The 26,026-nt window shown below is 43.9% G+C and overlaps 1 protein-coding gene across 2 annotated transcripts; it reads left to right on the plus strand.

Moving 5' to 3' along the window:
• Positions 1 to 313: 313 nt before the first annotated feature.
• MAL2 (mal, T cell differentiation protein 2) lies at positions 314 to 26,026 on the plus strand. Of its 2 annotated transcripts, XM_021688761.1 has the most exons (5): positions 314 to 682; positions 719 to 775; positions 13,834 to 14,004; positions 20,767 to 20,922; positions 23,728 to 26,026. In XM_021688761.1, the coding sequence occupies exons 1-5, from the start codon at positions 644 to 646 to the stop codon at positions 23,797 to 23,799; spliced, it is 495 nt and encodes a 164-aa protein (XP_021544436.1). In that variant the 5' UTR covers positions 314 to 643; the 3' UTR covers positions 23,800 to 26,026. The 2 variants fall into 2 exon arrangements, with proteins under 2 accessions (XP_021544436.1, XP_021544435.1); XM_021688760.1 differs by having other exon boundaries at positions 314 to 775.

Raw genomic sequence — 26,026 nt, forward strand, 5'->3', positions numbered from 1 at the left:
GGTGAATACCCTTACCCCCATTTCACAGATGAGCACACCACCGGCGCACAAAGAAGCCAGTTGGCTGTCCAGCATCCACCACCACTGGAGCTGAGCCATCTGACTCTGTCCTAGTGGTATTTTAAAAAATCCTACTAGAGTCCCATTTAAAGCAGATCCGCTCCACTTTTTAGGTGTGACTGGTAACCTTGATTTTACCTTCTGAGTCACAACTTCAAGACCTGTCTTGTAGTTAAATTGAGGAAAGTGGGGTAGGGAAGTTGTGAGAGCTGGGGCGGGTGCTGGGGAGGGCAGGTGGAAGAGAACAGGTGGAAACTAAGAAGGGGGATAGAAGAAACAAAGAGCAGGGCGCCGGCCCGCGGAGGGGCGAGCGGAGCGGGGGAGGAAGGACCGCGCCAGGTGGCCGCAGCACCTGTGCACGTGACAGGCGCGGGCGCCTGGGCCGCCGTGGCGCGCTCACCTGGACCCACGTGACGGGGCGGGGCCCCGCGCGGCTCAAGACAGCGCGGCCACGTCCCCTCCCGCGCGGCGCGCCCGGACCCCGCGGACCCAAGCGGCGGCGGCGGCGGCGGGAGCCCGGGCGGCGGCGGCGGGCGGAGGGAGGCGGCGGCGGCGCGCGGAGACGCAGAGCGGCAGCGGCAGCATGTCGGCCGGCGGAGCGCCAGTCCCGCCGCCCCCGAACCCCGCCGTGTCCTTCCCGGCGCCCCGGATCACTCTGCCCGCCGGCCCGGACATCCTGCGGACCTACTCGGGTGCCTTCGTCTGCCTGGAGATTGTGAGTAGGGCAGCCTCGGCGACGGTCGCACCCGGGGAGCGAGGAAGGGTAGCGGCATCCTTGTTCCCCGGGCTGCCTCCCTCTGCGCGCGCCCCAGCTCCCTTCCCTTCGACGTGGCCTTTACCTGCGCCCCTCCCGCGGTCCTGCCCTCTCCCTGCCTAGCGCAGCCCGAACCCGGGCCCACTCGCCTGGCACCTGTTACGCTGGCACCTGTTCCCCCGCTGGGGACAGAAGTCGCCCCGAGAGAGCGAGCAGACGGCCCGGCGGGGCCCAGGATTGGGGACTTTGAGAGGGGAAGGGCGTTTCGGCCTGGGGCACCGCCAGAGACCACCGGCGGCTTGGCCAGGGGCCGCGCTTGGCTAGAGCTAGAGCAGGCGCTCTCGGTCTCGCCTGTTGCTAACCTGCCATTTTGTTGGGTGGTGCAAAGGTGTAGCCAGCCGATGATTGAGTGACCTGGAGGCTGCCACGATGTGAAAAGCCGAGGCGGGAGGTACCAGGAAGAGAAGGTGGGCTTAAGACCTGGGCCTTCTCCCCCCACCCCCCTTGTCTTTATTTGTGCCCTTTGGACTGGGGAGAGGAGCAGGGCTTAGGAGGCAGGGCAGGGGAAAAGGTCAAGCATGAACCGTGCCCTTGGCAGTTTCTAATCCAGTGGGTGCTAGAGTGGCAGAGGAAAGGTAGCAACGTGGTTGTCAAGTTCCTCGCTGCCTACCTGTGAACCTTCTGGCTTCCTAGTGGACCTGTGCAGCTCCACACCTTCTCACACACTTTAAATTGGGTGAAGGTGAGGTCACCTGGCCACCCTGCAACCTTATTGGGCTAGAGACTTAAACTTTTTAAACGCAATTTTATGGAGTTGGAAGGTTTTGGAACTCGCTGTGGACCAGGGGAAATGTGCAAACATAAATTGGGCAACTCGAGGTTGCATCACGCTCTGAGAATGGCAAATCCAGAGTGCAGTGTTAGCAAGTCCCTGCCCTTCCTGCAGGCTGTTGTTTGGTTGGCTAGGAGTTCTCGTCTCCCTTCCCTCACCTGTTCCTTTGAGTTTGCATAACCTCGATTTGGTCGCTTCAGTTTCACTTTTGTGCTTGTGGGGCTGGAACGCCTTGTGAGCATTGGTTTTCTGCTCTATTATGCCAAGGTGGCTAAGGCCTGCTAAGTTAAGTTTAGCTCAGATTGGAATCTGAAAAAGGAGACAAGTGAGTTACAGGCTACGACATCAGTAATTGGATCGTGATGGCGAGGCTGGAAGAGGCTGGTTTGAGTCTGAGCCCAGTTCAGAAGCATCTGAATGCTTGGGATGAGGCGCAGGCATCCATGTGAGAAGAGTAGGGAGAGAATGGCGCTGGGCCCAGGCTCTGTTGTGTGTGGGGGAGATGCGCTTAGAACAGTAGGATCTGGGGAGAAGGCTTGTATAAGTTCTGGGCTGCCTTAGTTCCGTGTTCCTCAAACTCCAGTCGTTTGCATACCTCTTTTACAAGTTTGTGCCAAATCCGCGTTCCACCTGTACTAGAATTTACAGAATGTTCACTTCGATTCCCTTCCTAAACTTTAGTACCTACTTTAAGCCTCATCCTAAACAATAGTACACATGAATCCTCAAATTGGATATACTGGGGGTATTTTTCTAATATTTACTCAAATATATACTTACATATTTACATATGCATGTATATGTGTAAAGATATGTAAGGGTACCTGTATGGATATATGGACATATATACAAAGAGGTCTCATCCATGTGCCGTCAAATCAAATACTGTCTCAAGGACCGTCCATGGTCTTGTCACACTGTTGGAAACGCTGCCTAATTCTGAGGGGAAAAAGTGGAAGTGATTTATTCTATTCTATTTCCTCTTCCCTGCCCCCATATTTCTTTGTCTGGCCCAGTAGTTAGTTCTCAACTCTGCTGTACTTAATTACTTGGGCAGCTTTAAAAAATACGGTGACTGGCCCAGACTAATTAAATCAGAATCTCTGGGGGGTGCCCAGAGTCAGCCCGGTTCTTCTAAAAGCTCCCCAGAGGTTCTGGGGTACAGTCATGGCTGGGACTGAGAGCGGCCTTTATCAGGGCCCTGTGGACAAGACAGCAATAGTGCAAATATGAATTTTCTCCCTGTGCAAGAGCTTCTACCCCTCCCCATTCTAGTAGGGACCTAGGTTCACAGAAGTAGCCAGACTTTCCTCTTATCTCTTCACGTCGTCTGGCTTCTTACTCCAGAAACATGTCTCGGACCCTTACCTACATAGAATAGCATCACTTCCAAAAGCCATGTCAGTTTACTTTTCCCTTGTTATGGCCAAACATATGTGATAGGTTAAAATCTAGGCCTCCCTTACCTCTTTACTTGAATATCATCCTCCCTCCTCCCCAACCCATTCCCGCAGAAATAAAAGAACCGAAATCGTCCAATGAAACTGGTGACCTCAGAGAAACAACAGACCTCATTGGAGCCAAACTATAGCTCCTTCTTGGCTCTTACCCTTCCCCCCGCTTAGAGATATTGGATTATATGCCCATATATACAAAGAAGTCTCATCCATGTGCCGTCAAATCAAATACTGTCTCAAGGACCATCCATGGTCTCGTCACACTGTTGGAAACGCGACCTAATTCTGAGGGGAAAAAGTGGAAGTGATTTATTCTATTCTATTTCCTCTCCCCTGCCCCCATATTTCTTTATTGAAGATAAAGAAGAAGATATTGGATTATATTATAAGAGAGCAGAGATCAAACTTGCTCAGAAAATTCAGTCTCACAGATGGTGGGTATACTCACTGTGGTGAGCACTGAGTAATGTATAGAATTGTCGAGTCCCTATGTTGTACACCTGAAACTAATATAACATTGTATGTCAACTATACTTCAGCGTATTTTTTTTCAAATTTTACATAAAGAATTCAATCTCAATCCCCCTTATCATACCCATTCATAATCTCTCAAGTATAAGCCACTTGTTGAGAGACAATTCCAAAGATGCAAACAGCGCCCCCCTAACAGCACCAGGTAAGGCAATTTATAGCACTAGCTCTGTAGGTAGAGAAGATTGCAACCACACATGCATGGTGTGCTTTTTTGAGATAGGTGTGTTCCACTTCCAGATATGTAGGTTGTCAGCCCCTCAGTTTCTGCACCGAGCTATGCTTGCCATGAAGACCTTAATACTAAGTTATTTTTGCAATGCAAAGCCTTTTAGTTTAGGAGGGAAAACATCACCTTCAAAGTTACATTTTCAAATTCTCTCAGGGTTTCCTGAATTATTGTTTTCTAAGTCATTTGTCGGATATTTATTGAATACCTACTGTGTGCAAGGCACTCTTCTGGGAAAAAAAGATGTTTAGACCTTTCATCACCTGAAAGAACATATAACCTAGTTGAGATGGTATGTGTAAAAATAACTACCATTCAAGGAAGAAAGATAGAAGTATGGAAAGTGAACTACAGCTAAAGTGTTTTCCAGGCAGGTCTGTTCATAAGAAAATGACATCGGAGCATCTGTACTATTGGGCTGAATAAGAGATTTTGGGTCCCTGTCCTCAGCTTACCTTGTATAATGCACAAGAAAGATTAGATGTAACAGTATTAAACATGGAAAAGAATAAAGGTCAATATATTGAATTCAGTGTGTTTCATGGTTTCGGTGTTTGGGAAACTGCCCACGTTCCCCAAGATATTCATTAGTGTTTTTCTTTATGGGAGATATTCTAGGACTCGTATTCACATGCTTCAACCTGCAGTGTTGTGGATGTCCCAGTAATTTTCAGTTATTCAAGAAATAGTTAAGAATCTGCTATGTATCGGGCCTTATTTTATACCCTGAAAATAGGATAGCTCCTACCCTTAAAAGAAATTCCTATATTGTGAAGTATAAAGTCAAGAAAGAATTATAGTGCTGTATTTGAAGCGATAAAATTGGTTCATGAAAAGTACTATTGAAAAACAGGGTAGAGGGGTGCCTGGGTGGCTCAACCGATTAAGCATCTGACTTTGGTTCAGGTCATGATCTCTGGGTCCTGGGATGGAGCCCAGCTTTGGGCTCCCCGCTCAGTAGGGAGTCCGCTTGTCCTTCTGCCCCTCCCCCCACTCGTGCTCACTGGCTTGCGAGCACACTCTCTCTCTCTCTCTCTCTCTCTCAAATAAAATCTTAAAAAAAAAAAAAGAAAAAAGAAAAACAGGGTAGAGCATGTCTGCCACTGAGGAGTCCAGGACAGACAGCTTGAATGGGATGGTGACATTTGAGTTTAGTCTTAAATGAGGAGTACACATTCAATAGACAAAAAAAGTGGGGAAGAAAATTCCGGGTAGAAACAAGGGCATGTGTAAACCCTAGAGACGAGACACACCATGGCATGAAGGTTCTAGCGGTTGTTAGTTTGTTTTGGTTTTTTACATAACTTGTGGGAAGGTGGCAGAAGGAGAAAGAGCAGGTAGGGCCTGAGCTGTGATGTGCTGAGAAATGGTAGGCCAAGGCATAGGATGGGGAGCTGCTGAAGGTCAGGGGCATTCGCCATCATACTTGTGTTTTAGAAATCTTTGAGTAGTGAGGCTTGGCTCTAAAACAGATTGAAGGCAGAGAGATCAGCTCAGGGGCTTATTTCAGTGGTTTGAATGAGGGATAATGACAACTTGACAAATGAAAGAAGTAGAGAAGAAGAGAGACAGGTTTGACGTTTAGAAGGTCAACCAAGTACGCAAAGTTTGGCGTGTCCTGAAATGATACTAGGCCAGACTTAAATATAAGATGTAACTCAGAGGAATTATGCCAGAAAAACAAATGTTAACGAGAGGATGATGGGGAGGGAGGGGCTCTGGAGCAGGCATGTGCAGTCATGTGGAGCAATCTGTGGAAGGGATTTCAGGTTATTTTCAACCCAGAGCTTTGACATTGGACTAACATATAAATGGTCAGATGTATAGAGTTTCCTTTTCTTGCCCAGAAAATAGAATCTGAGTTGCACAGGGACATTGTATGTTGGCAGTGGTAAGAGGAGCTCTCTGTGGATAGGTTTCCCTCTCTAAAAGGGTTTTCATTCTATAAGCAAGATTTCCCCTTTACCTCTGGGTTAAAAAATCTCCAGCCATGTGTAAAGAGTCCTTAAAATTTCATAAGAGAAAATAAACTGATGCCCCTGCCAAAAATTATTTTCAGCAATTGTTTGCCCCTGACTGGCAGCCCTGTACGAAACATGAAGCATGGCAATACGGAAAACTTTAAATCAGGTTCCTGAACTCTTGACTTTGAGCTTCAAAGGAAAAGGTCAAGGAGAGGAGATTGGTTTTGCAGAACCCTATAGAAACATTGTAGCTGGTAGTAGGCACGGTGAACATGGCATATTTGAGTTGATAAGTCCAAATAGGAAAGACTGTGTAACGACAAAGGACGGGAACCAGGCTGGTGTACACCTTATCCTGTATGTGTGATACCTAACAGATGCTGTTGGATCTGCAGGACGAACTAGACAGTGCGTGAAAATTTTCTAGAGAAACTGGCTGGCGTGGAGAAGGGCAGCTTTGGAGTAGATGTCCTGAGCAACTTTTTAAAATGTCATGATTCTTCTCCAGGGATCTGCAGTCTGATCTGAATTTCCTATGTCCTCTTTTATATGAAAGAGTCACCATATATGACATTCTTAACTTTTGTATAATAGCTTCTAGAAGGAGGGAGGTGAAAAGGAAGAAAAGAGGCAATGATTTGTAGGGTTCCTGCTGATGTCAAGGCATTGGCCTGCATGGGCATTTTTAACCTAGGTGATAACTAGTTGCCCACAAACATGAAAAGAGGATTTTTAAAAATCAAGGGCAATTAGAAGTAAGAATAAAAAGGGGCCAGTACATATTTCTCCCCTATAAGATGTGCTTTCCATTTTAGGGTTAGCACTGGCTATTTAAGAAACAAAATGGAAGTTTGGGTCAGATGGGGAGGAAAAAACAAAACAAAAAAACTGTAGTACCAAATTCTTTTTAGCATGCTCAAACATATTTTTTTAAACTTTCAAACGTAAGTCTAAAAAATAAAACTTCTTTTGCATTAGTAAGTTTTGTACAGAGGCCCCTTCTATATCTGTTAGTTCTCATTGCTTCCCAGAACTTGTCTTGTTTTCCTTTTTCTGATTTAAAACAAACAAAAACACCTTGCCCGCTTGTACTTACCAGGGCTAGTCCAGGACCAGGACCAGTTTGGATGGAAGTCCTCATGCGGAGAGGACAGATGGGGATTGATGGAGGGAGCAGGCGGGGGGGCGGGTAAACCGTGAGATGGACACTACCCTGGTCAAGAGTTCCAGCAGCAATTGCAGTAGAATAGGTGAACTGAACAAATTTGGGGCCCGAAGATTGAAAATGGGGTGTCATGAGCTAGACTGGCAAAAGCTGCCAACTTCCCCATAAATTTCCATCTCCGCCTCCTGAGATCCTGTACTCGGTGGTGGGTGTTGCCAATAATAACTTAAAAATTGAGAGGTACGTGTTCCTGCTTCACTAGTCTTCATGCCTATTTTCGAACACCCACCATGTACCAGGGAATGAGCTAGGCTCCAGACAGCAGTATGTTCTGAGCATCTCAAGCTGTACTTCTGGAGCATTTTCTTCTAGAACCATTCATTACAAACACTGGTTGGTTTTCATTCATTTCAAGGAGAATGCAATTGAACCTCTTCTGGAGAAAGCATTGTCGTGGGTTCTGAGCATAGAGTGATGTTTAAGGCAGTGCTGCTGATCTGACCTCACAATCCCGTGGGCAAAACAGCCAGATGCACCTGTGATTTCAAACCAGTAGTTGTAAGTGCTACAGAAGATACACACATCAATAACCATGGAAGCACTGAGGGATGGCATCTAGCCAGGGAAGTCTTTCTGGAAGACCTGCTACCAGAGTTTAGTTATCCAGAGAAAATTTAGGTGGCAGCGTGCTAGGCAGAAGCATGGACTAGCGTGATGGACTCGTGTGCAGGGGTTAAGGGACGAGAGGCTGGAGTGCCAGGCTAGGGTAGCTGGGAAAGTAGTGGAGCTGGGAAGAAGGTGAGCTTGGAGAGGCAACAGCAGTATCTCAGTACTGTTACCACTTGACTACAGTCACGCGGTGAATGAATTTACACATTTATGGGCTGCCTTGGAAACACATCTATAAGTCGTATGTGTTGACCGAAGTATGTGCCCAGTTAAAAAAAAATCTTGGAGGGCGCCTGGGTGGCTCTGTCAGTTAAGCATCTGCCTTCGGCTCAGGTCATGATCCCGGGGTCCTGGGATCGAGCCCCGCATCGGGCTCCCTGCTCAGCGGGGAGTCTGCTTCTCCCTCTCCCTCTGCCTCTCCCCACTGTTCATGTGCGTGCACCCATTCTCTCTCTCTCTCTCGATAGGGAACCAACCCCCCCCACCCCCACCTCCAGCAAGCCAGTCCACAGCAAAAGGAAGAAACCCTGCTCTAGAATGAACACTAACCTTTGAGGGAGGCACAACAGCCTAATGTCAAGAGCGCAGGCTCTGGAAGCCAGTTGCCAAGTTCAAGCCCCACTTCGAACGGTTATTAACTGTGTAACTTAGGGCAAGTTATTAATGGCTGTCTACTTCCACTGATCTGTAAAATGGGAATAATAATAGTAATTATCTCTCAGTCTTTGTGTGGATTAAATTGGTACAAATGAAACCCTTAGAGCAGTTCTTGGAGCATAAGCATTTGATAAATGCTAGCTAATATTTCTATTATCCTCATCAGCTTCAACCTCTCACTCAAGCTCACTCTATAAACCAGAATAAGAGACATTGTTTTTCTCTCTAGGCTTGCTGGTTGGTTCATGCTCACTGCTACAGTGATGAAATGCTCGATCTATAAATAGCAGGAAAATTGGAAAGAGAGGGTTGTATGTTATATACAGGAAGTTCTAAATAATGAAGTATTTCTCCTTAGGGGTAGTCTAACCAGTCCTTCATACCTTCAGGTTCACTTACCTTTGCCTGTTCTCCTTCCAAACGTTGACTAAAAATAGGTCAGAGTAGGCACTGGCCTGTTTACTTCGTTAGTGCAGTAATAAGGGTATACTAAGATGAAGGTGTCAGATGGGTTTGCAGATTGTTAGCTAAGATGTTGGAGGGCATGTTTTAAAAGCATGCTACTAGGAAACAAATGACATTGGCAAAGACAGAAGGGTATTTGCAAAACGAGTCCTTTAGAGACGGAAGGCCATCCAGACAGGAGACAAGTTGAGAAATCTGCCACCTGAGCAGCAGATATTGCAAGAGTTGCTTCTGGCTCAACACCACCTTTTCCCGCAGGGCTACGGGCTCTCACCAGTCCGCGGTTCCTAGTGAAAACACATTTTAAGTCCAACTCGGAGGGTTCAGTTCAGTGTGGTGTGTGGAGGAAAACTTCCACGGCTTTCTTATGGGAAGGCTTCGATTCAGCACGCCCTTGCGGGCTGCAGGAGCCAAGCCAAGGCGATAAACATATGGTAAAGCCGCAGAGGAGATCTGTGGTTTTAGGACAGAGTAGCATTGAATAACTGCAGCTCCGCATGTACTTGAGTACTCCAGGTGTCTGCCAGGTACACCTGAATTTCAGCTCAGAGGGTAAGGGGGAACTGAGTCACAGGGGAAGGCTGACACCTACTTCTAGGAAACGTTGGCCTTTGCAACAGACCTGGGAGTCTGGTCAGCTTTTTGGTAGAGCTTGAGGTTCAGAGGCATGAGCGCCAGCTTATTACTTCCTGAAAGAAATGTCAAAATGGGGTGCATTGGGGGAGTTTGATATGTAATTACCGGACTTTTTAGGGCACTGGAGAGTGATGGAAGGCAGTGATAGACATGAGGTCGGAATGTGGATTCAGATCCAAGAGGAGAAAACGTGGGCAGACATGGCATTCCACCTCTCTTCACAGTGTGTGTACCGTGCAGTTGCTACGGTCCTTTATCAGCTCTTCTCCCTCAGATTTTAACCATTTTTGGGCTCAGAAAACAAGGCTCTCTCCAGAGTCACCTGTACTAAACTAGGATGCTGATAATTACAGTATGGCTGGGAAATGCTCTCCGCTTAGTAATGCCCGGAATTCGCTGAAGTGAATGTAATAACGTGGACAGTGGTAGTGTTGTTAAAAGATCAGTTTGTGAAGTTGGAGCCAAGTTGGGAAACTCAGGGAGAAAAAGTAGCTTTTGACAAAAGGAAATCCTAAAGCAAGGAAGAAAGAACCATGTTAAAGCCCCAGTGACCCCCTCCCCCAGCATGACAGTCTTGCAGGTAGGAAGGCGGGTCTCCCTGGTGGCCTCCCTCCTCTTCTCTGACCCATCCCTCTGGCACCTCCCAAAGCTGCTGTGGTGAGCAGGACTTTAGTCTGGATCCCACAGCCTCACAGAGCCAGGGATGGGGTGGGGGTTGCTGATATAGGGGGAGGGGCACTCATACACCGTCCTCCCGCCCCGGCCCCCTTCCCACACAGCGCACACGCCACAGGTGAGGAGGAGAAACTGTTCTCTGGTCATATAAATTCTGTTTCCTTTCCGAGCCTTTGAGCTGTTGGAAGGGCTGTAATTTTGGGTGTGACAAGAATGGTTCATTTGTACTGTTTCACACCAGCATCTGTCAAAGCCCTGGTCTTCCTTGAAAGCCTGCTTCAAAACCTGCCTCCCCTGCCTCCCTCTCTCCACACCTCCCTCTCTCCACGCCTCCCACTATATTTCTTCTCTCCTCTCCCAGTCTCTCGGAGCACACTGTGTGGGGCTCTTTTTATAGCACTCACCACAATCTGCTCCTGAATCAGATTTGATGGTGTCTATTTCTCCCTAATCTAGAGCTCCTGGAGACAGAAACTCGCCTTCCCCCCCCCCCCCCCCCGTATTCTTCTGCAGTGCCTGGAGGTAGATTTGAGGCCTTCCAGTTTGAGGTCCAGTCGGAGTTTATTAAATGCTCTCTTTAATTTCAGGGGATCATATAGCCCTTCCTCAGAGAGTCAATTAATCATAATCCCTATGTCCTATAATTATGCTTTTCTATCTGAGCCTGCCTGCCCCTAATAAACATGGCCAATTGATCTTTATTACCCTGTGTACTTGCACCTTGGTTCTCAATAAACGACTCTTTAATTAACAGATAATTGAATAGCAACGTATATTTTTTAAATAGTATTTAAAGTAACGTAAGTTATTTGTAGTGGGAGAATAAGAAAAGGTTACCAGGAAGATGATGCTGAAAAAAAAAAAAAAAAGGAAAGATCTGAAGATCTTATCACCTTCAAATATTTAGTAAACAGTATGAAAGAGTAGAAAATCTTTTTACCAGGAACATTATTTCTTCCATAGCTACTAATAAGGTTGTGGCTAAAATTTTTAAATATGCATTAATATTCATGACTTAGACTTATTTCATAAAACTTTGTGGGTTGATTGTTAATTTTTCTGATCTTTTTTGTTTTATTTGAAATTAGGACTTCAGGTATACCAGCTACCCCAGTTATGAATTGATTAGATTGGTGCTGCAGTTATACTCAAGTGATAATTTATTATGCCTTCAAAAATGTTTTTCAAAGTGGTAATGGATTATATGACTGGCCTTTGTTTAGAATTAGGACTTGTGATTTTAACTTTTAGCAATTTGTGCAATTTGGCTATTATCTCGATATTTAAGAAGCAAGATACACATGGTTATTGGTTTTTAATACGTAGAGTTCTAGCTGTTCTTGGACACTTGGAGTTTATTTACTAAGCAAATATTGGCGAGCCTTCTGCATGCCAGGTGGGCATGTGTCTGCAGTGTGACCTGTGTGTGTGTGTGTGTGTGTGTGTGTGTGTGTGTGTGTGGTCAGGGGTGGGGGGCGGGGGTTGATTCCCACTTATCTCTAGGTATCTTCAGGACAGGTGTGTAGCCGTAGCCTAGGCTTTTGGACCGCCAACTCTAGCCTAGTGCCTGACTGATAGGAAGAGATCATTCTGTCGGTGGATAAATGGCTTAGGTGCAGAGGCCTGTAAGGTGGCTGGCGGCCCAGAAGGTCTCCTAGTGCGGTTGGACTGGGAGCCAGGCCATCCAACGATAGTGTTTCTCATCAGTGTAACATATCCACATAGGGAGCTTGCCCAGGGCACAGCGGGGACACCTGAGCATGGGGTGGAAGTCAGGAAAGATTTTTGGGGTGGTGTACTCTTCCGGTTTCTCAAATACACATGGGGAGGGAATGACATTCAGGGCCAGCATATGTCAGGCTACTCAGAAGCAAAAGCACTTTGTCTTTGGACTGTGGATTTTTTTTCTTTAATGTAAAATGTGAGGGGCTTCGTGGCAAGAGAGAAAAGCTGAGAAAGATCGGTTATGGAATGCCATGCAAAGGATGTGTAGCCTCCATCACTTTAGTGGTAGCTTAGGGGAGACTGCTGTGGTTACGTTCGTAAAACTGACCGTCTCTACCCCGTAATTGTTTCTCCTCCTGTGATTTCTCCCTCACTCCTAGCTGCCCAAGCCAGGAATCTGGGTTTCTTCCTTATCTGTTCTTTTGTTGTCATGTCCCCTGTCTGATCAGTCACCACCTGCCACCACTTCTCAGCTTCTGTCTAGTCCATTCACTCTCCTCTGTGCTCCTTGCTCCAGTCTGGGCTGTGCTCTGTGGCTGTAACAGTTTCCTCTGTGGTCCCTCAGCCCTGCATCCATTACTGTCCGGCCAGAGAGAAGCTTTTGAATACAAACTGGGTCATGCTAGTTCCTGCTCAGGGGTTCTATGGCCTCCCATTGCCCTTGGGAGAAGCTCATCTCCTTGAGCGGACCTGCAGGGCCTTTCAGCTCAGCCTCCAGCTCTCACCTCTGGCCGCCCCCCCCACGTGGTAGCTGCTGCTCCCGTCGTGCTGAGCCCTGCCCCTCAGCTCTACCAGATCCGCTCAGGCCTGGCCTCCTGCCCCAGGACAGCCTTCTCTTCCTGCCGCTAAACTCCCTAGCTTTGTCCCTTGGGTGGTTGCTTCCAGGGAGTGTTTCCTGAGTTTCCAGCTCTGGAATTTTAGAGCCCTCCATCTGTGAACCTGCAGTGCCCAGTATTTGCCCAATTGTGACATGTATGAAGCAGCATTTTACTCACTTGCTTAATTGTCTCTTTCTTGGGGCATCGGGGTGGCTCAGTTGGTTAAGCATCTCTTGATTTTGGCTCCGGTCATGACCTCAGGGGGGTGAGATTGAGCCCCGCCTTGGACTCTGCACTCAGTGTGGAGTCTGCTTGAGAGACACTCTCTCTCTCCCTCTCTGCCCTTTCCCTCACTTGCTCTCTCCAAATAAATAAGTAAATAAATAAATCTTTAAAAAAATTAAAAATAAAATTAAAAAAAAATAGCCTCTTTTCTGTAAGGGACTGTGAATTCTGTGATGGCAGAGACCAAGTGTAGCTTGTTTACTATCTTATTCCCAGCTCCCAGAACAGCACCTGACAGGCAGTAAATGTTTACTGCACATTAGATCTGTGAATATCCAAAGTACTGATTCCCATGCCCAGCATGCAGAGGAGTACCAATAAATCAGGTAGGTTGTGTTGACTACCATGTACAGCAGCTGTGGCTATTAGACAGAGAGGCAGTAATCTCACATGTGAAAATAGGCCGTGATAAGGACGAGCACATGGCCATTAGAAGTGACAGGTCAGAAAGATAGGGCTGATCCTTGCTGATAAACTCTCTGAGAAGCGGTGAGGGCAGAAGCCAGTGGTTTGAAGAGTCCAAGCTCACGGATAGAAGGTGGGGACCAAGCAAAGATGAATTTGGAGAAATGGTTGACTGAAAAGGAAATTGTTAGAAAGGCAACAGGGTCAAAGGAAAATGCTTTTAGGTAATGAAAGAATTCTGTTTCTGTTCACGGGCTGAGGATGAGAGTCCACCTCGGAGGCAGGTGCAGAGACAGGGGTGGCTCCGGGTCAGACCTGGGAGCCGAAGCGCTGGCCTTGCGCCGGGTGGGGAAGCTGGTGTCCCGCGTGAGGACAGAGGAAAGGCAGTGGGCGGGGTGGCGGGAATGTGTGCAGGGGGCTGGGGAGAAACCAAGGGTAAAGGGCAGGGGTGCGAGCATGTTCACTTCTGTTACCCACAACCTTGACATCTTTCTTCCTTCCTGCAGCTGTTCGGGGGACTCGTCTGGATTTTGGTCGCCTCCTCCAATGTTCCTCTACCTCTGCTACAAGGATGGGTCATGTTCGTGTCTGTGACGGCTTTTATCTTTTCCCTCCTCTTCCTGGGCGTGTTCCTCTCTGGCATGGTGACTCAGATTGATGCCAACTGGAACTTCCTGGTAAGGGATTTTTAGGTCTATTTCAGGAAAATGCGAGAAACATTTAAATATCTTACTCTGTCTTGAAATGCGTGGTCCCCTGTTCTCTCTGTTGCCTCCAAGGAGAGAGGAAAGGTCTGAGTCCCGGTCCACTGTGCTGCCATGTGGCCACGTTGCTGGACAGCAGGCTCCCAGCTTGTGAAATTTCTGTCAATAGAGCCGAGCCATCTTTCTGTTACTCCTTTGTGAATTAGATGACCTTTACTCAAAGACCCTTTTATTTCATGCAACAAATGAATTGCATTACAGTTATGGAACTATCGAAGAGGTGCCTTTGGGAGATGGATGCTGTGACATAGATCTTGAAATTTTCCATTGATTTCTGCTTCAAATATTAAATACATACATTCTTTTCAGAAAACCAGTAGCTATATACTCTATTCTCTAAATACTTAGAAAAGGGGATAGTTTATTTTTAATTCCTGCCCTAAATTAGTAAGAATTGATAATTTTAAGAAATGAATTTATAATCAACATAATTTTAAAAATTATGATGCCATTAAATTGGATCAACTTACTTTCCCTTTTCCCATATAATATAGGGGGCCTCTTTCATGCTTATGGTTATTCGATCTCTGAGACTATTTCGGAATGGCCAGTGGAGCTTGAATTCCAATCTGTGGCGGACAGTGCTTTGATGAAGTTCATGAAGAACCTCTGTTACAGCGCTTTAATGAAGTTCCTGAAGAACCTCTGTTACATTTCAATCAGTTGCTGGTTCGAAACTTAAATCAGCCCTTTAGTCAGGCTTATGTTGTTCTTTTCGGGTATGGTAACATTGTATTCACCAGCTTTAGGAAGGATATTAGGCATCTTTAAAAATGTTCTTAGTTACAGAGTGTAAGGAGAACCATCATCCCAGATGTTATCAGCAGTGAAGTCTAGTGGATGTGGTTGCCCATTAAACCAGCCCAGGGGCAGATGGTTAGTGTAAAGTTAAGGAGGAAGTATGGGGCAAGGGTTATAATCTTGCACAGGCTTTGAAGTTAGGTCTGGTTTGTTTAATAACTGTGTAGCCTTGGCCAAAGTATTGAACCTCTGTGACTTCCGATTTCTTCCTCTGTAAAATGGTAATAATAGTACCTACCTGGAATTAATGCATTCTAAAGTGCTCATCAGCTTTGTGTCTGATTTACAGCATATGATCCATAATCATCATAATTCCTTAAGTATGCCACGTCTTGCAGTTTGTAACTTTGAAAGTCCTTTTGTTGAGTCACTAGATTGTACATCTGAAACTAATATTACACTGTATGTTAACTAACTGGAATTTAAATAAAAACTTAAGGTAAAAAATTATTTCCACAGACACACACACACAGGAAGTCCTTCTGTTTCTTAGGGTGCGGATGCAGTGTGTTCCTACATTTTTGCCTTGCTTTCTCATTAACGATAAGAAAATATGTCTATATAATTGGTCAAGTGATGAAGATCAGAAATCTCTATATAAGTTTCAGATAGATTGCTTAATCTCCTCTTTCTAAATGCCTGGCTTTCCCATAATCATGTATGAATGAATGAATCATCACCTGATGTCGGTAGGCACCACCAGGCTCTTTAGGTGTTAAGCTCAGAGATGGTATTTGGCCAGTGTGTACCAGTATAGCCTTCAGGACTAGTTCATACATAGTCATTGCCCCAACCTGCTACCTCTTCCCAAGTGCTGTGCTCCCTGCCACCTTGGCCCTTCCTCTGGGACCTTCCTGGACTTCCTAGTAGCCCAGCCACTAAAGGGTTACTAACTAGTGAGTCTCCAGGGTCCTGCATGGCCCAGCATTGCTTCTAATGATTGATGCACATGTTGTACCAATGTTTAAATATTTTTCCAACATCGCTCCTTTATTAGGCATATGTTCATACCATCTTTTTTCCTTTTGTTTATATTGAGTCTAATTTCTGAGATTGAGTACGTCATTAATATCCTTATAAATTTGTTAGGTTCCCCCCTTATCTGTAACATTATATTTGTTGTTCAGACAATAAAATGTAAGAATGTGTTGTTGTTATTTTTTAATTAAACCACTTTACGAAAGGGGCAACTGAAATTGGAAAGACCAACCAGTGTGTTGCAGAGGTCGCCTGCATCCTGGGGTTCTTTAGCTGGGACGGTCCACTCGTACTGAGGGAGGAAATGGTGGTGGCCCCCACACAGCACACAGCACAGCCTCGTCATGGTGGACATACTTTCCAAGAGCCAACTCATGCCTTTACGGAGTTGACTTAAACGCGTGCCATATTGAGAATGGACTCCTTTTTTTTTTTTTTTTTCCCCTCTCCTTTTGTGATTTTCCACATCATCAGTCATTTCTGACCAGAGTTGCTTTTGGTGGGTTTTGTGATGTATCGTGTATACTCTCAGCCAGAAAACTTTCTGAGCCATGCATACCGTGGAGTCATCACCAGATGGTAACCATCTTTAATTGCTGCATTTTGGAATTGTTAAGACGTTAACTGTGCAAAAAATGTTTCCCCTTGTGATAACAGTTTAATGTTACCTGTAATGTTTAGTGCATGAAGGAAGCAAGAATGCGTTTTGATGAAGAATTTATTTTCTAAAAGTATTTGTTGTGCGATATTAACTAAAATACTCACAGCTTCTAGCTTTTGTTGATCATGAGGCTGAATTAACATTTGTGGTGGTAGAAATCTTCAGTATTTTTTCTCAAGCTTTCTAACTTTGGTGTAAGTGATGAAATAAAAATATAATATGTAATATATATAATAACATATATTAAATGCTAAAAACTTGCCCTATTCTAATTTGAGGAAAGAAGCAGGTTTTGATTTTTGAGATGGTTTTTCTGTATTTTTTTTTTTTTTGAGGAAATACCATTTTGCCTAACTTTAAGAGATACCATACTTATTTTCCATTTTTGGAGAGGTGGGGTATGAAGGCAAGATATATTTTAGAAAAATAAGAGCTACCAAAAAAAAAAAAAGTCCTGTACAATTAAACATGCTTCACTTTATTCCCCCAAAGTAGGTGGCATGCATTTGCCTGTTATGGACATCACTTAATACTGTGAATGTCCTGAGCTATATTTTCTGTCCCTCCATTCCTTTACTTATTTGATCTTTATGACAGTTCCTTATCGGAGACTATTACTGTTCTCATTTTTATGGTTGAGGAAGATAAAGCTCGGTGTGGCTTTTGTCCCTCTTTCGTGCTGTTGTTGTGGAAACCAGGATCCCCCTATTTACAATGTAGCTTTTTTTTTTTTTTAACTATTTAGTAAAAATTTGACCTAAGGAGCAAACCTAGGCTTAAGATAAGAATATGGGGGATAGTCATTTGTTGCTGGGGGGAAAAAAAAAAAATCACGCTCTGCTTAAGGTTGTTTACCTGAGCAAAAAGTGAAGACAAGCGGGCCACACTCTGGGCGGTGTGAATATCGGGAAGTCTGGCGGAAGAGCAGGAGTATACAAAGGAGACTCGGAAAGGGGCTGGGGCCATCTGCTGATGGGGAGGTGCCAAGCACTCAGGACAGGTGGTTCACAAGGGTGGTCCCTGGCCAGTGGCAGCGGCCGCACCTGGTAACTTGTTAGACGGGCAGATTCTCAGGCCCCACCCAGACATCCTGAGTCAGAAACTCAGAAGGTGGGACACAGCAATCTGTGCTGTAACAAGCTTTTCAGATGATTCTGAGGCATGCTTACCTCTGAGAACCACTGGTTTTGCATAAACAATGTGCCTTGTCCAAAACAACGAGCAAAAATCTGTGGAAGACCTTCTTACACACATTCCACACGTAGCAGGAATCGGAATGAGATGTCCAGCATGGCCAAATATAAATGTGGATGTGGCTCTCCTGTGGTGGGGAGTCTTGACGGAGCACCTGATATGTACCTGGCCCTGTAGTAGGCCCTGGAAATACAGTGGTGAACAAGACAGGCCTGTAGTGGCTCTTAGAGTTTGTAGTAGTAGATGGTGTCAATAGAGAAATAATTACAGAGGGATGCCTGGGTGGCTCGGTTAAGCGTCTGCCGTCAGCTCAGGTCATGATCTCAGGGTCCTGGGATGGAGCCCCACGTCGTCTCCCTGCTCAGCAGGGAGTCTGCTCCCTCTCCTTCTGCCGCTCCCCTCCGCTCATGTTTTCTCTCTCAAATAAATAAATAAAATCTTTAAAAAGAATAATTATACAATTGACGCATTAGTCAAAATGATGTTAATGGCCAAGCAGGGAGTGTTCAGGATACTAGAAGAGCATATCTATCATCTCAGGTCCACTGGGAAGCAGACTATAAGATGAATTTAAAAGTACAAGAGATTCTGGGGTGCCTGGGTGGCTGGGGTGGTTAAGCATCTGACTCTTGATTTCAGCTCAGGTCAGGATCTCACGGTCATGAGATCGAGCCCCAAGTCGGGCTCCATGCTAAGCTTGGAGCCTGCTTAAGATTCTCTCTTTCCCCCTCTCCCTCTGTCCCTCCCCCCTGCTCATGCTGTCTCTAGGGGGGAAAAAAAAGTGCAAGAGACTCTTTTTGAGGGGGAGGGGGAGAGATACACCTGTAAAAGGTGATGGGGAAGGAAATGGGGTAAAACAGAAAAGTCCTAGAGTGGGATGCAGATCGACGGTCTTGCCTAAATTAATGAGAAGCTCAGGAGCACAGTCTTTGCCTTAAGAGTCTTGTTTTAGGCAAAAGTGTCCAGGCACCAGTATCCCCACTGTACCATCATTAGCTGGGGACTGCCAGGAGCAATGTGGCCTCGGCAGATCCCCAATCCACCGAAGCCAAAGCTGTCCGCTAACTAGACTCCTCACAGCTGAATGTCAGGTTCTTTTTTAAAAGGGACTGTGTGCAGAACGTGATTACGGATGTGCAAGGGCCCAGTAGAACATGAGGAGCTGCTTTACAAAGACGTGTAACTCCCCACTGCAGGTTACCTGCCTGACTCTAAAGCCCAGGAGCCTGCATAGTGATTTGCTCGCCAGGGTGGCCATGAATTCAGTTCTTTTCCTCCAACACCTTAGGATACATATGACCCTAGGATGATAGGGATAGCTGGATAGCCTCGCCCAAGTCAGACAGAGTTAGGAATAGAAGACGTTTATTGGATGACAACACCCATAAAAGATGAAGGAAAAGGATTGGACAGGGAAGCCTTAACCGCACATCAGTTCTGATTACTACTGAAAAGGAGGAAGAAGTCAAAAGCAGCAGGACTGGAAAGTTGATGGTGGGTGGGGGGAGGTGCAGGCAGTAATTGGTGGTGGGAAGAGTCTTTTTCAGCCACACAATACTGCGAGTAAAGAGCATCGGCCTTGAAACAGAGTACGTCCTAGCACCAAAACAAGGTCGCAGTGGCTGATGCTCAGAGAGATGGAAGGGTGGCATGAGCCGAGGCTGGTGAAGAGCGTGAGAGCCTCGTCTTACCAAGAGTTGCGGCCATGTCACCAGATTTTTCCCGCCCCTTCTAACGTCACATGAGCCACTTCCGAGGGTCTGCCTCAGTAAGTTAGGTGAGCGCCTATGATGTCAAACATATTTTTCTCTCAATCTTAATTACTAATTGAGATCTAGCTCTATTCCTTTTAATCCCTAAAAGTAGGGACGTTTGGGCTTTGAGCTTCATCAGTTAACATCTGTTGCATAGCAACATGGGTTTGAGCATTTCTGCTATCGATTAGACACACGATCCGTGTATAACAGTTCTTCAATCTTTTGAAGGCATTGGTGAGTCAGTTTCTACGTTAGAGGTGTTAAGTAGAACACATTTTTAGTGTGTACCTTTGTAATCCCCACTCCTGGTGAGTTAACTTTTCCTTATTATTCTAGGCAGACTAAGAACAATTCTCACCATCAGTTTTGTTTGCTGAATGGGCCTTTACAAAGGCAGCGCACTGTTCTTTCTCTGTAATGTTGCTGTATCAATAAGTTTGATAGAAGAAAGAAAGCGGACTTTGGAACCAGACAGCCGTATGTGGGTTTGAGTTCTCATTTCAAAAGGTTATGTTTGTATGGCTTTAGAACAGTCATTTAATTTAAAAAAAAATCACTTGTTTATAAAATGGGTATAATAAATAGTGGTTGTAAGGATGAATGACAATGAATGTGAAGTACCAGGTATCTGGGAGCTGTTGACAAAAATACACAGCAGTGTGTTGATGGATATCAGTTCGTGTAAGACAGTGTGAATTCCAGTAGAGTTAATGCTTCAGAATCCCAGCAACGTATAAAATCACCTTATGACAACTGAGTTTTGTTTGAGAGGTCCTATACTTTTTGTTGAAGTATATGATATATAATTTGCTTTTTTAGAATATCAGGAGATATGGTATTGAATTCTTAGATGTTGTAGGTCTTCTGCATTCTTCAGTGTATGGGGTGACAGTCTAACGGATGGAAATAATAATTGCTCAGAAATAAAAGACTTAATTTTAAAAGGTGTGTATGTATATTATTATATAACTATATAATATACTACAATAATATGATTTTTATCCAATAACTATAATAAGGTGTATGAAATTATATATTTTATTATAAAATTCAGGACATTAGTTTTGCCACTATGCCGATTACAGCAGTTCGGTTGGTTTTCATTTGGATTCTAATAGCTTGACATTGTTCAGGCAGCCAGAGTAAATGGTGAAGATGGCTAAAGATTGTTTGATTAAGTGTTCTAACCTTCCTGAACCTAGACCTCATGAGTTGAAAGAAGGAACAGAAAATAAAAGTATTACTTTTAATTGTAGGTCTTTTTTTTTTTTCTTCCTCTTTCAGGATTTTGTGTACCATTTTGTAGTGTTTGTCTTCTACTTCGGAGCCTTTCTCCTGGAAGCGGCAACCACATCCCTGCATGATCTGCGCTGCAATACGACCATGACTGTGTCACCGCTCTTGAGTGATAACCAGTATAACATAAATGTAGCAGCCACAGTGAGTGTCCATGAGTCCAGGTGACCAGCCCCCCTCCCCCACTGTCGCGGTCTTCCAGAAACTCCTTGGGCAGCCATCGCTTTCTCTAACAGTAGCCGTTAGCATTACACGTAGACCTGGGCAAAGTTCTGCCCTTCCCCCTGGTGTTGTGGACCCCAACACTGAAGCACGGACACCAAGGACAGCCAGCCCGTGGTTGTGGCTGGCCTGGCACATCAAAGCCTATTTTGTAGAAAGAATTCATTGTGCTTTTTGCTTCCTCTAACTGCAGACATGGTAAGGGAGATTTGTTCTTCACTGTCCGTACCTACTTGTAATTCATTTTAATTCAGTGAGTACTTATAGAGAACCTACCATGAGGGCGGAAACTGGTGGGGTGTTGGGGACAGGGATGAACCACGTACAGCTCCTGCCCCTGAGGAGAGTCCAGCGGGGTAAGGGGGGTAAATATTCCCGCCATGACAATAGATGACTTACAGATGAAATGCATTCCATGGGGACATTTTTAGGGAATTTTTTAGTCTTCCTTAATTCATATACTTGAGTGAGTTTGTTGTTTTTTACTGACATAGGTAATTTGAAGAAATACTACACTATTTCTGTTTTTACAATTTTGAAAGTGTCAGAAATCCAAATCATTCCCTAAAATGTGTTGATATTTAATATGGCTATATAGCAAGTTAGTGACCCTAATGTTTTACTATTTTATGTAGATAGTATATATAAACAGCCCAGGACTCCCCCATATAGCCATTAAAATCTTTCTGGAGCAGTGTTGTCCACCAGCACTTTCTAAAATGATAGAAATATCCCATATATGCATGATTCAATATGGTGGCTACTAATTAATCCATTAATTCATTCATTTTAATTAATTTACATTTAAATTTAAATAGCCACATGCAGCTGGTGGCTCTCATATTGGACAGCACAGGTCTAGAGTCTGGGTTTTGAAGGGTGGAGGTGCGATGATTTTAAGACCTACTATCATCAGGTTCCCAAGCCTCTGTTAGGATTTGTCAGAATTCATTGAGTGTCTACAATGAATTAGACTATGTGTGGATTGCAACAGAAAGGAAGCTGGTTCCAGCTTCTACAGGCTTAGAGTTTAGATCAGTGATTTTTATACTTTCTTTTATAGGAAGTAAAACTGTTTTACTTAATGAAATCTTACTGAAAACCCAATAAATACAGACAGCAAGAGCACATATGCTCTAGTTGGAGTGGGAGAAAAGGGTCTTGAATGATGCCCGTCCATCCTTCTCCTGAAGCCACCTCTGTCCACCTTCTCTGAGGCACTGCCATGGGATCCTTAGTATCCAGAGACCACAGTTAGAAAACCACTGGTTTTAACAATTTTATGAAGCAAAGAAAAGTTCAGGGACTTGGAATTGACTTTTTTCCTACCAAGTGTCCTTCCTATGAGTCCTCAATTCTCGTTGGATTTTCCTTTACTACTTCAATGCCCTCCTTTTTAGTGGTGCAGGCTATATTCTCATTACCTCTCAGATCCTTGAAGTAGCACCAAATTGGCCTATTTATAGTTGCCCTAAGATCCCACTTTCAGAAGAGTAGTAGGTGCTCAAGTACTTAGTGGATGGTGGATGTCATTAATTTCTCACTAACTCTCCTTTGTCCTGAGAGCCCAGTTTTCAGTGTTCTCCGTGGTGTGGTTCTGTTCTGGCTGACCCTTTTCTATGACTTTGTCCCTGTTATCCTTCCCTTTCTCTCTGCCTAAGTGAAACTGCCTTGGGAAACCTCAACATGCTTTCAGTTCTACATTATGTACCATCTCATCCATACACTCCCGCAGAAGTGAATCTTTAATTTCCGAGTTTTAATAATACCTAGATATATGAGCCATTCTTTTGTGACAGTACATTGAGTCCCTTACTTTACTTTTTATTTTAGTATACCTGAGAGAGAAAAATTCATTTTCACTAATAATAGATACCAGAAGTTGTCATTCTCATTCAGCAGACAATGTCTAGTTTAGAGATGTATCAAAGAGACAACCAGCAGAAGAAGGCTGGGGAGAATGAATAGCAGACTGGCAGTTAGAGAATGGTCATGGTCTATAGGTGAATCCGATATTCCTTCTCAGAGCTAGAGTTTTCTGGTAAAGGATCCCTGCACTAAATCATAATGTTTTACCATAGTTAATTGCTTTGTCTTATAGTTTTCTATGGATCATGAATTCCCAAAGGGTGAGGACACTATCTACTATTTGTTTATATGCACCAAATGTACTGATGGACACATAGTTGGTGCTAAAGAAATCCTTGTCAAATAGTAAGGACGGTAATTCAGAGTTGAGTGCAGGTTTCAGAACTATCTCCCATGCCAATCTGTTGATTCATTTCTGCGGCTTTACTTTGTTTACTTCTAAAGTCGCTTTCCACTGTCACAGGAAGGATTTGATACATCCTCAAGTTCTGATACTTGCACTTTTCTTGGCTGTGAAATCACTGTATGAATAGATACCTCGTAATGAATTTTTGAATATCGTGTTGGGGGTTTCATAAATGTTTAACAAGCGAGTCCAGCATGTGAACAAATGTTCAACCTAAGGCTATCCACAAATGAGAAAATTATGAGGGGCCAGAATGTTTAAAAGAAGGGTTAATGATATGAGGGGGTAAAACAGGAGTACACATCAGCAAAAAGAGGACTATAAACCATTTTCATAAGTGTTGAAGTATCTTTAGGTAGGTTAATCAGTGCTCAGATAGTTGGTCCTTAGAATGAGTGTTTTCTTAAAGTCAGTGTTGTAAATCTGATGAGCTTTTGTTTCCTTTTTCTTAGATTTTTGCCTTTGTGACAACAGCTTGTTATGGTTGCAGTTTGGGTCTGGCTTTACGAAGATGGCGACCGTAACACTCCTTAGAAACTAACGGTCTGTGTTGGTTTCATTTGTCAACTTTATGTGTCTGATCAATTTGGATACCATTTTGTCCAGATAGAACAACATTCCAAAAGAAACTTGTTTTGTATATGGAGAGAATTTAAGTACAAGTTTTGGTTCATTTCATAGATGGAATTTTAATTTTATTATGATGTTAAATAGAGAAATGGCCTTTAATTTTACATCTGTCTCTTTTTTAAAGAAAATTTTCCTTTATATCCATGAAGTATACAGATATTGCTCATGAAAAAGGGGTATCTCTTTTGTTTAATTGCTGAGTCACCTAAACCTTAATTTTAATAGGTAACTGAAATTTCCGTAAAAAACAAAATGAAAAGCAAAAACAAACTACGTTTTAAATAGCCTTCCCCCCTGAACTGTTTTAATGTAAAACAGAGATTGGCACCCTTTTTCTATAAAGGTCCAGATGGTAAATATTTTAGGCTTTGTGGGCCATGCGGTCTCTGTTGCAACAATTCAACCCTGCTGTTACTTTGTGAAAGCAGCCATAAGCAATACGCAAATGAACGAGTGAGCCTGTGTCCCAATAAAAGTTTATTCAGGAAGACAGGAAGCAGGCTGGATTTGGCCTGTGGGCTGTAGGTTATAGTGTGCCGACCTCTGGTGTAACACCTTAGTTATATTTTAGTATTTTATTGAACTGATCCTGAAGGGTATAAAACGAGGTAAGTCATATAATATTTAGCCTCATTATGCAATAATCACGTTGCCTTTGTGTTAATGGTCAAGTACTTACCCCTGAAGTGGTGGATAGTTTTTCAGGCTAATTCAAGCAGAGTGTTGGGTACAGGAAAAAGTAATTTATGAAGTAAATCTTAGTTGCTTAATCAAACTAAGGGTCTCTTACCAACTGAGCAAACCTCTCATCCGGCATCCTTAAAATGAAATCCCCAGAGACCATTCACCACTACTGGAACTGGTATCTAGCTACTTATGTCTTACTTTGGATTTATTTATGCTTCAGAATACAGCTGTTTGTCCTGTGCATGAACATATGAAAATTTGTGTGTGGATATATGAGGCTTTGCCAAATAGAGCTTCCCTGAAGAGTTAACTTTTTACTTCTAATCATTTCACGTTACTTTCTCAGTTAACTTTGAATAGAGTATTAGATATAACTTAGAGTTGAAGCTTCTTACGTGTTTTAATAATAGCGCCATTGTTTTGCATTGGTAACAACAGCCCATCCTACAAACTTGTCTCTGGCTGAATTGCACAAAAAAATATTTTAATGCATCTGGCTAGAGACCCTGGTTGTGGAAAGGTGCCAAAAAATGGCTTGAATGGGAGAACAAGTGAGAGTTAGGTTCCAGCTCCCACTACAATGTCCAAGCAGGATACTTATCTCCTGCCCCAGGTGGGCTTCCTCTGGGAAAAGAGGGCTTTGACCATCCAAAACCTTCAGCCCTTTGCTTTCATTGGCTGAGTCATCCCCTAAGAGTGCCCTGTCTAAGTTGTGCTATTAGATGTCATACAACGTAGAACAATCCTGAATGAGTCCCATGATCAATGCTCAGTGATCAGATGCTATTTATATAATAATCACCTAGAAAGAAGAATCTTATCAGAGTTTGGTTTGTGATATAAAGACGTGTTTCAATATGTGGCAAGAAGAAATCAGTCTAAGACTTTATACTCATGTCCTGTCTTTTCTATAATATCCGACTTCCTTGGTTTTTCTAGCTTCATACCACACACTTAAACCTGTATTATGAATTGTATATTACAAAGTCATAAATGTGCCATAAGGATATATAGTTCATTCAAGTTGGAAACAAGTTGGTTTAGTTCATTCAAGTTGGAATCTAGTCTGCTAGATTTAGTTGTGAGATTTTATTTTTGTTTTCAAAGTATAGCAGGTCTGTGCTTGGTGGCATTAAATTAAATGATTTCATGAAATGGCTTTAGTGGCACTTTTATAAATGGATTGCTTCTAGATCATTAAGAACCAAGCCTAAAACTCATCTGACTGTGAATACTTATATTTGTAGATTAATTGTGTTCTGGGTTTGTGAATTGAGTGACAAAGCACTTGAACAAAAATTACGGCATTTGAGAATTTCTTTATATATGCTGTAGAAATGAGAAAGTGTTGGTTTTAAAATCTGGTAACTCCATGATGAAAAGAAATTTATTTTATAAGTGTTATGACTCTAATAAAGTATTCATTTGATAATC

This window comes from Neomonachus schauinslandi, chromosome 4 (assembly GCF_002201575.2).
Source record: "Neomonachus schauinslandi chromosome 4, ASM220157v2, whole genome shotgun sequence".
NCBI classification, from domain to species: Eukaryota; Metazoa; Chordata; class Mammalia; order Carnivora; family Phocidae; genus Neomonachus; species Neomonachus schauinslandi.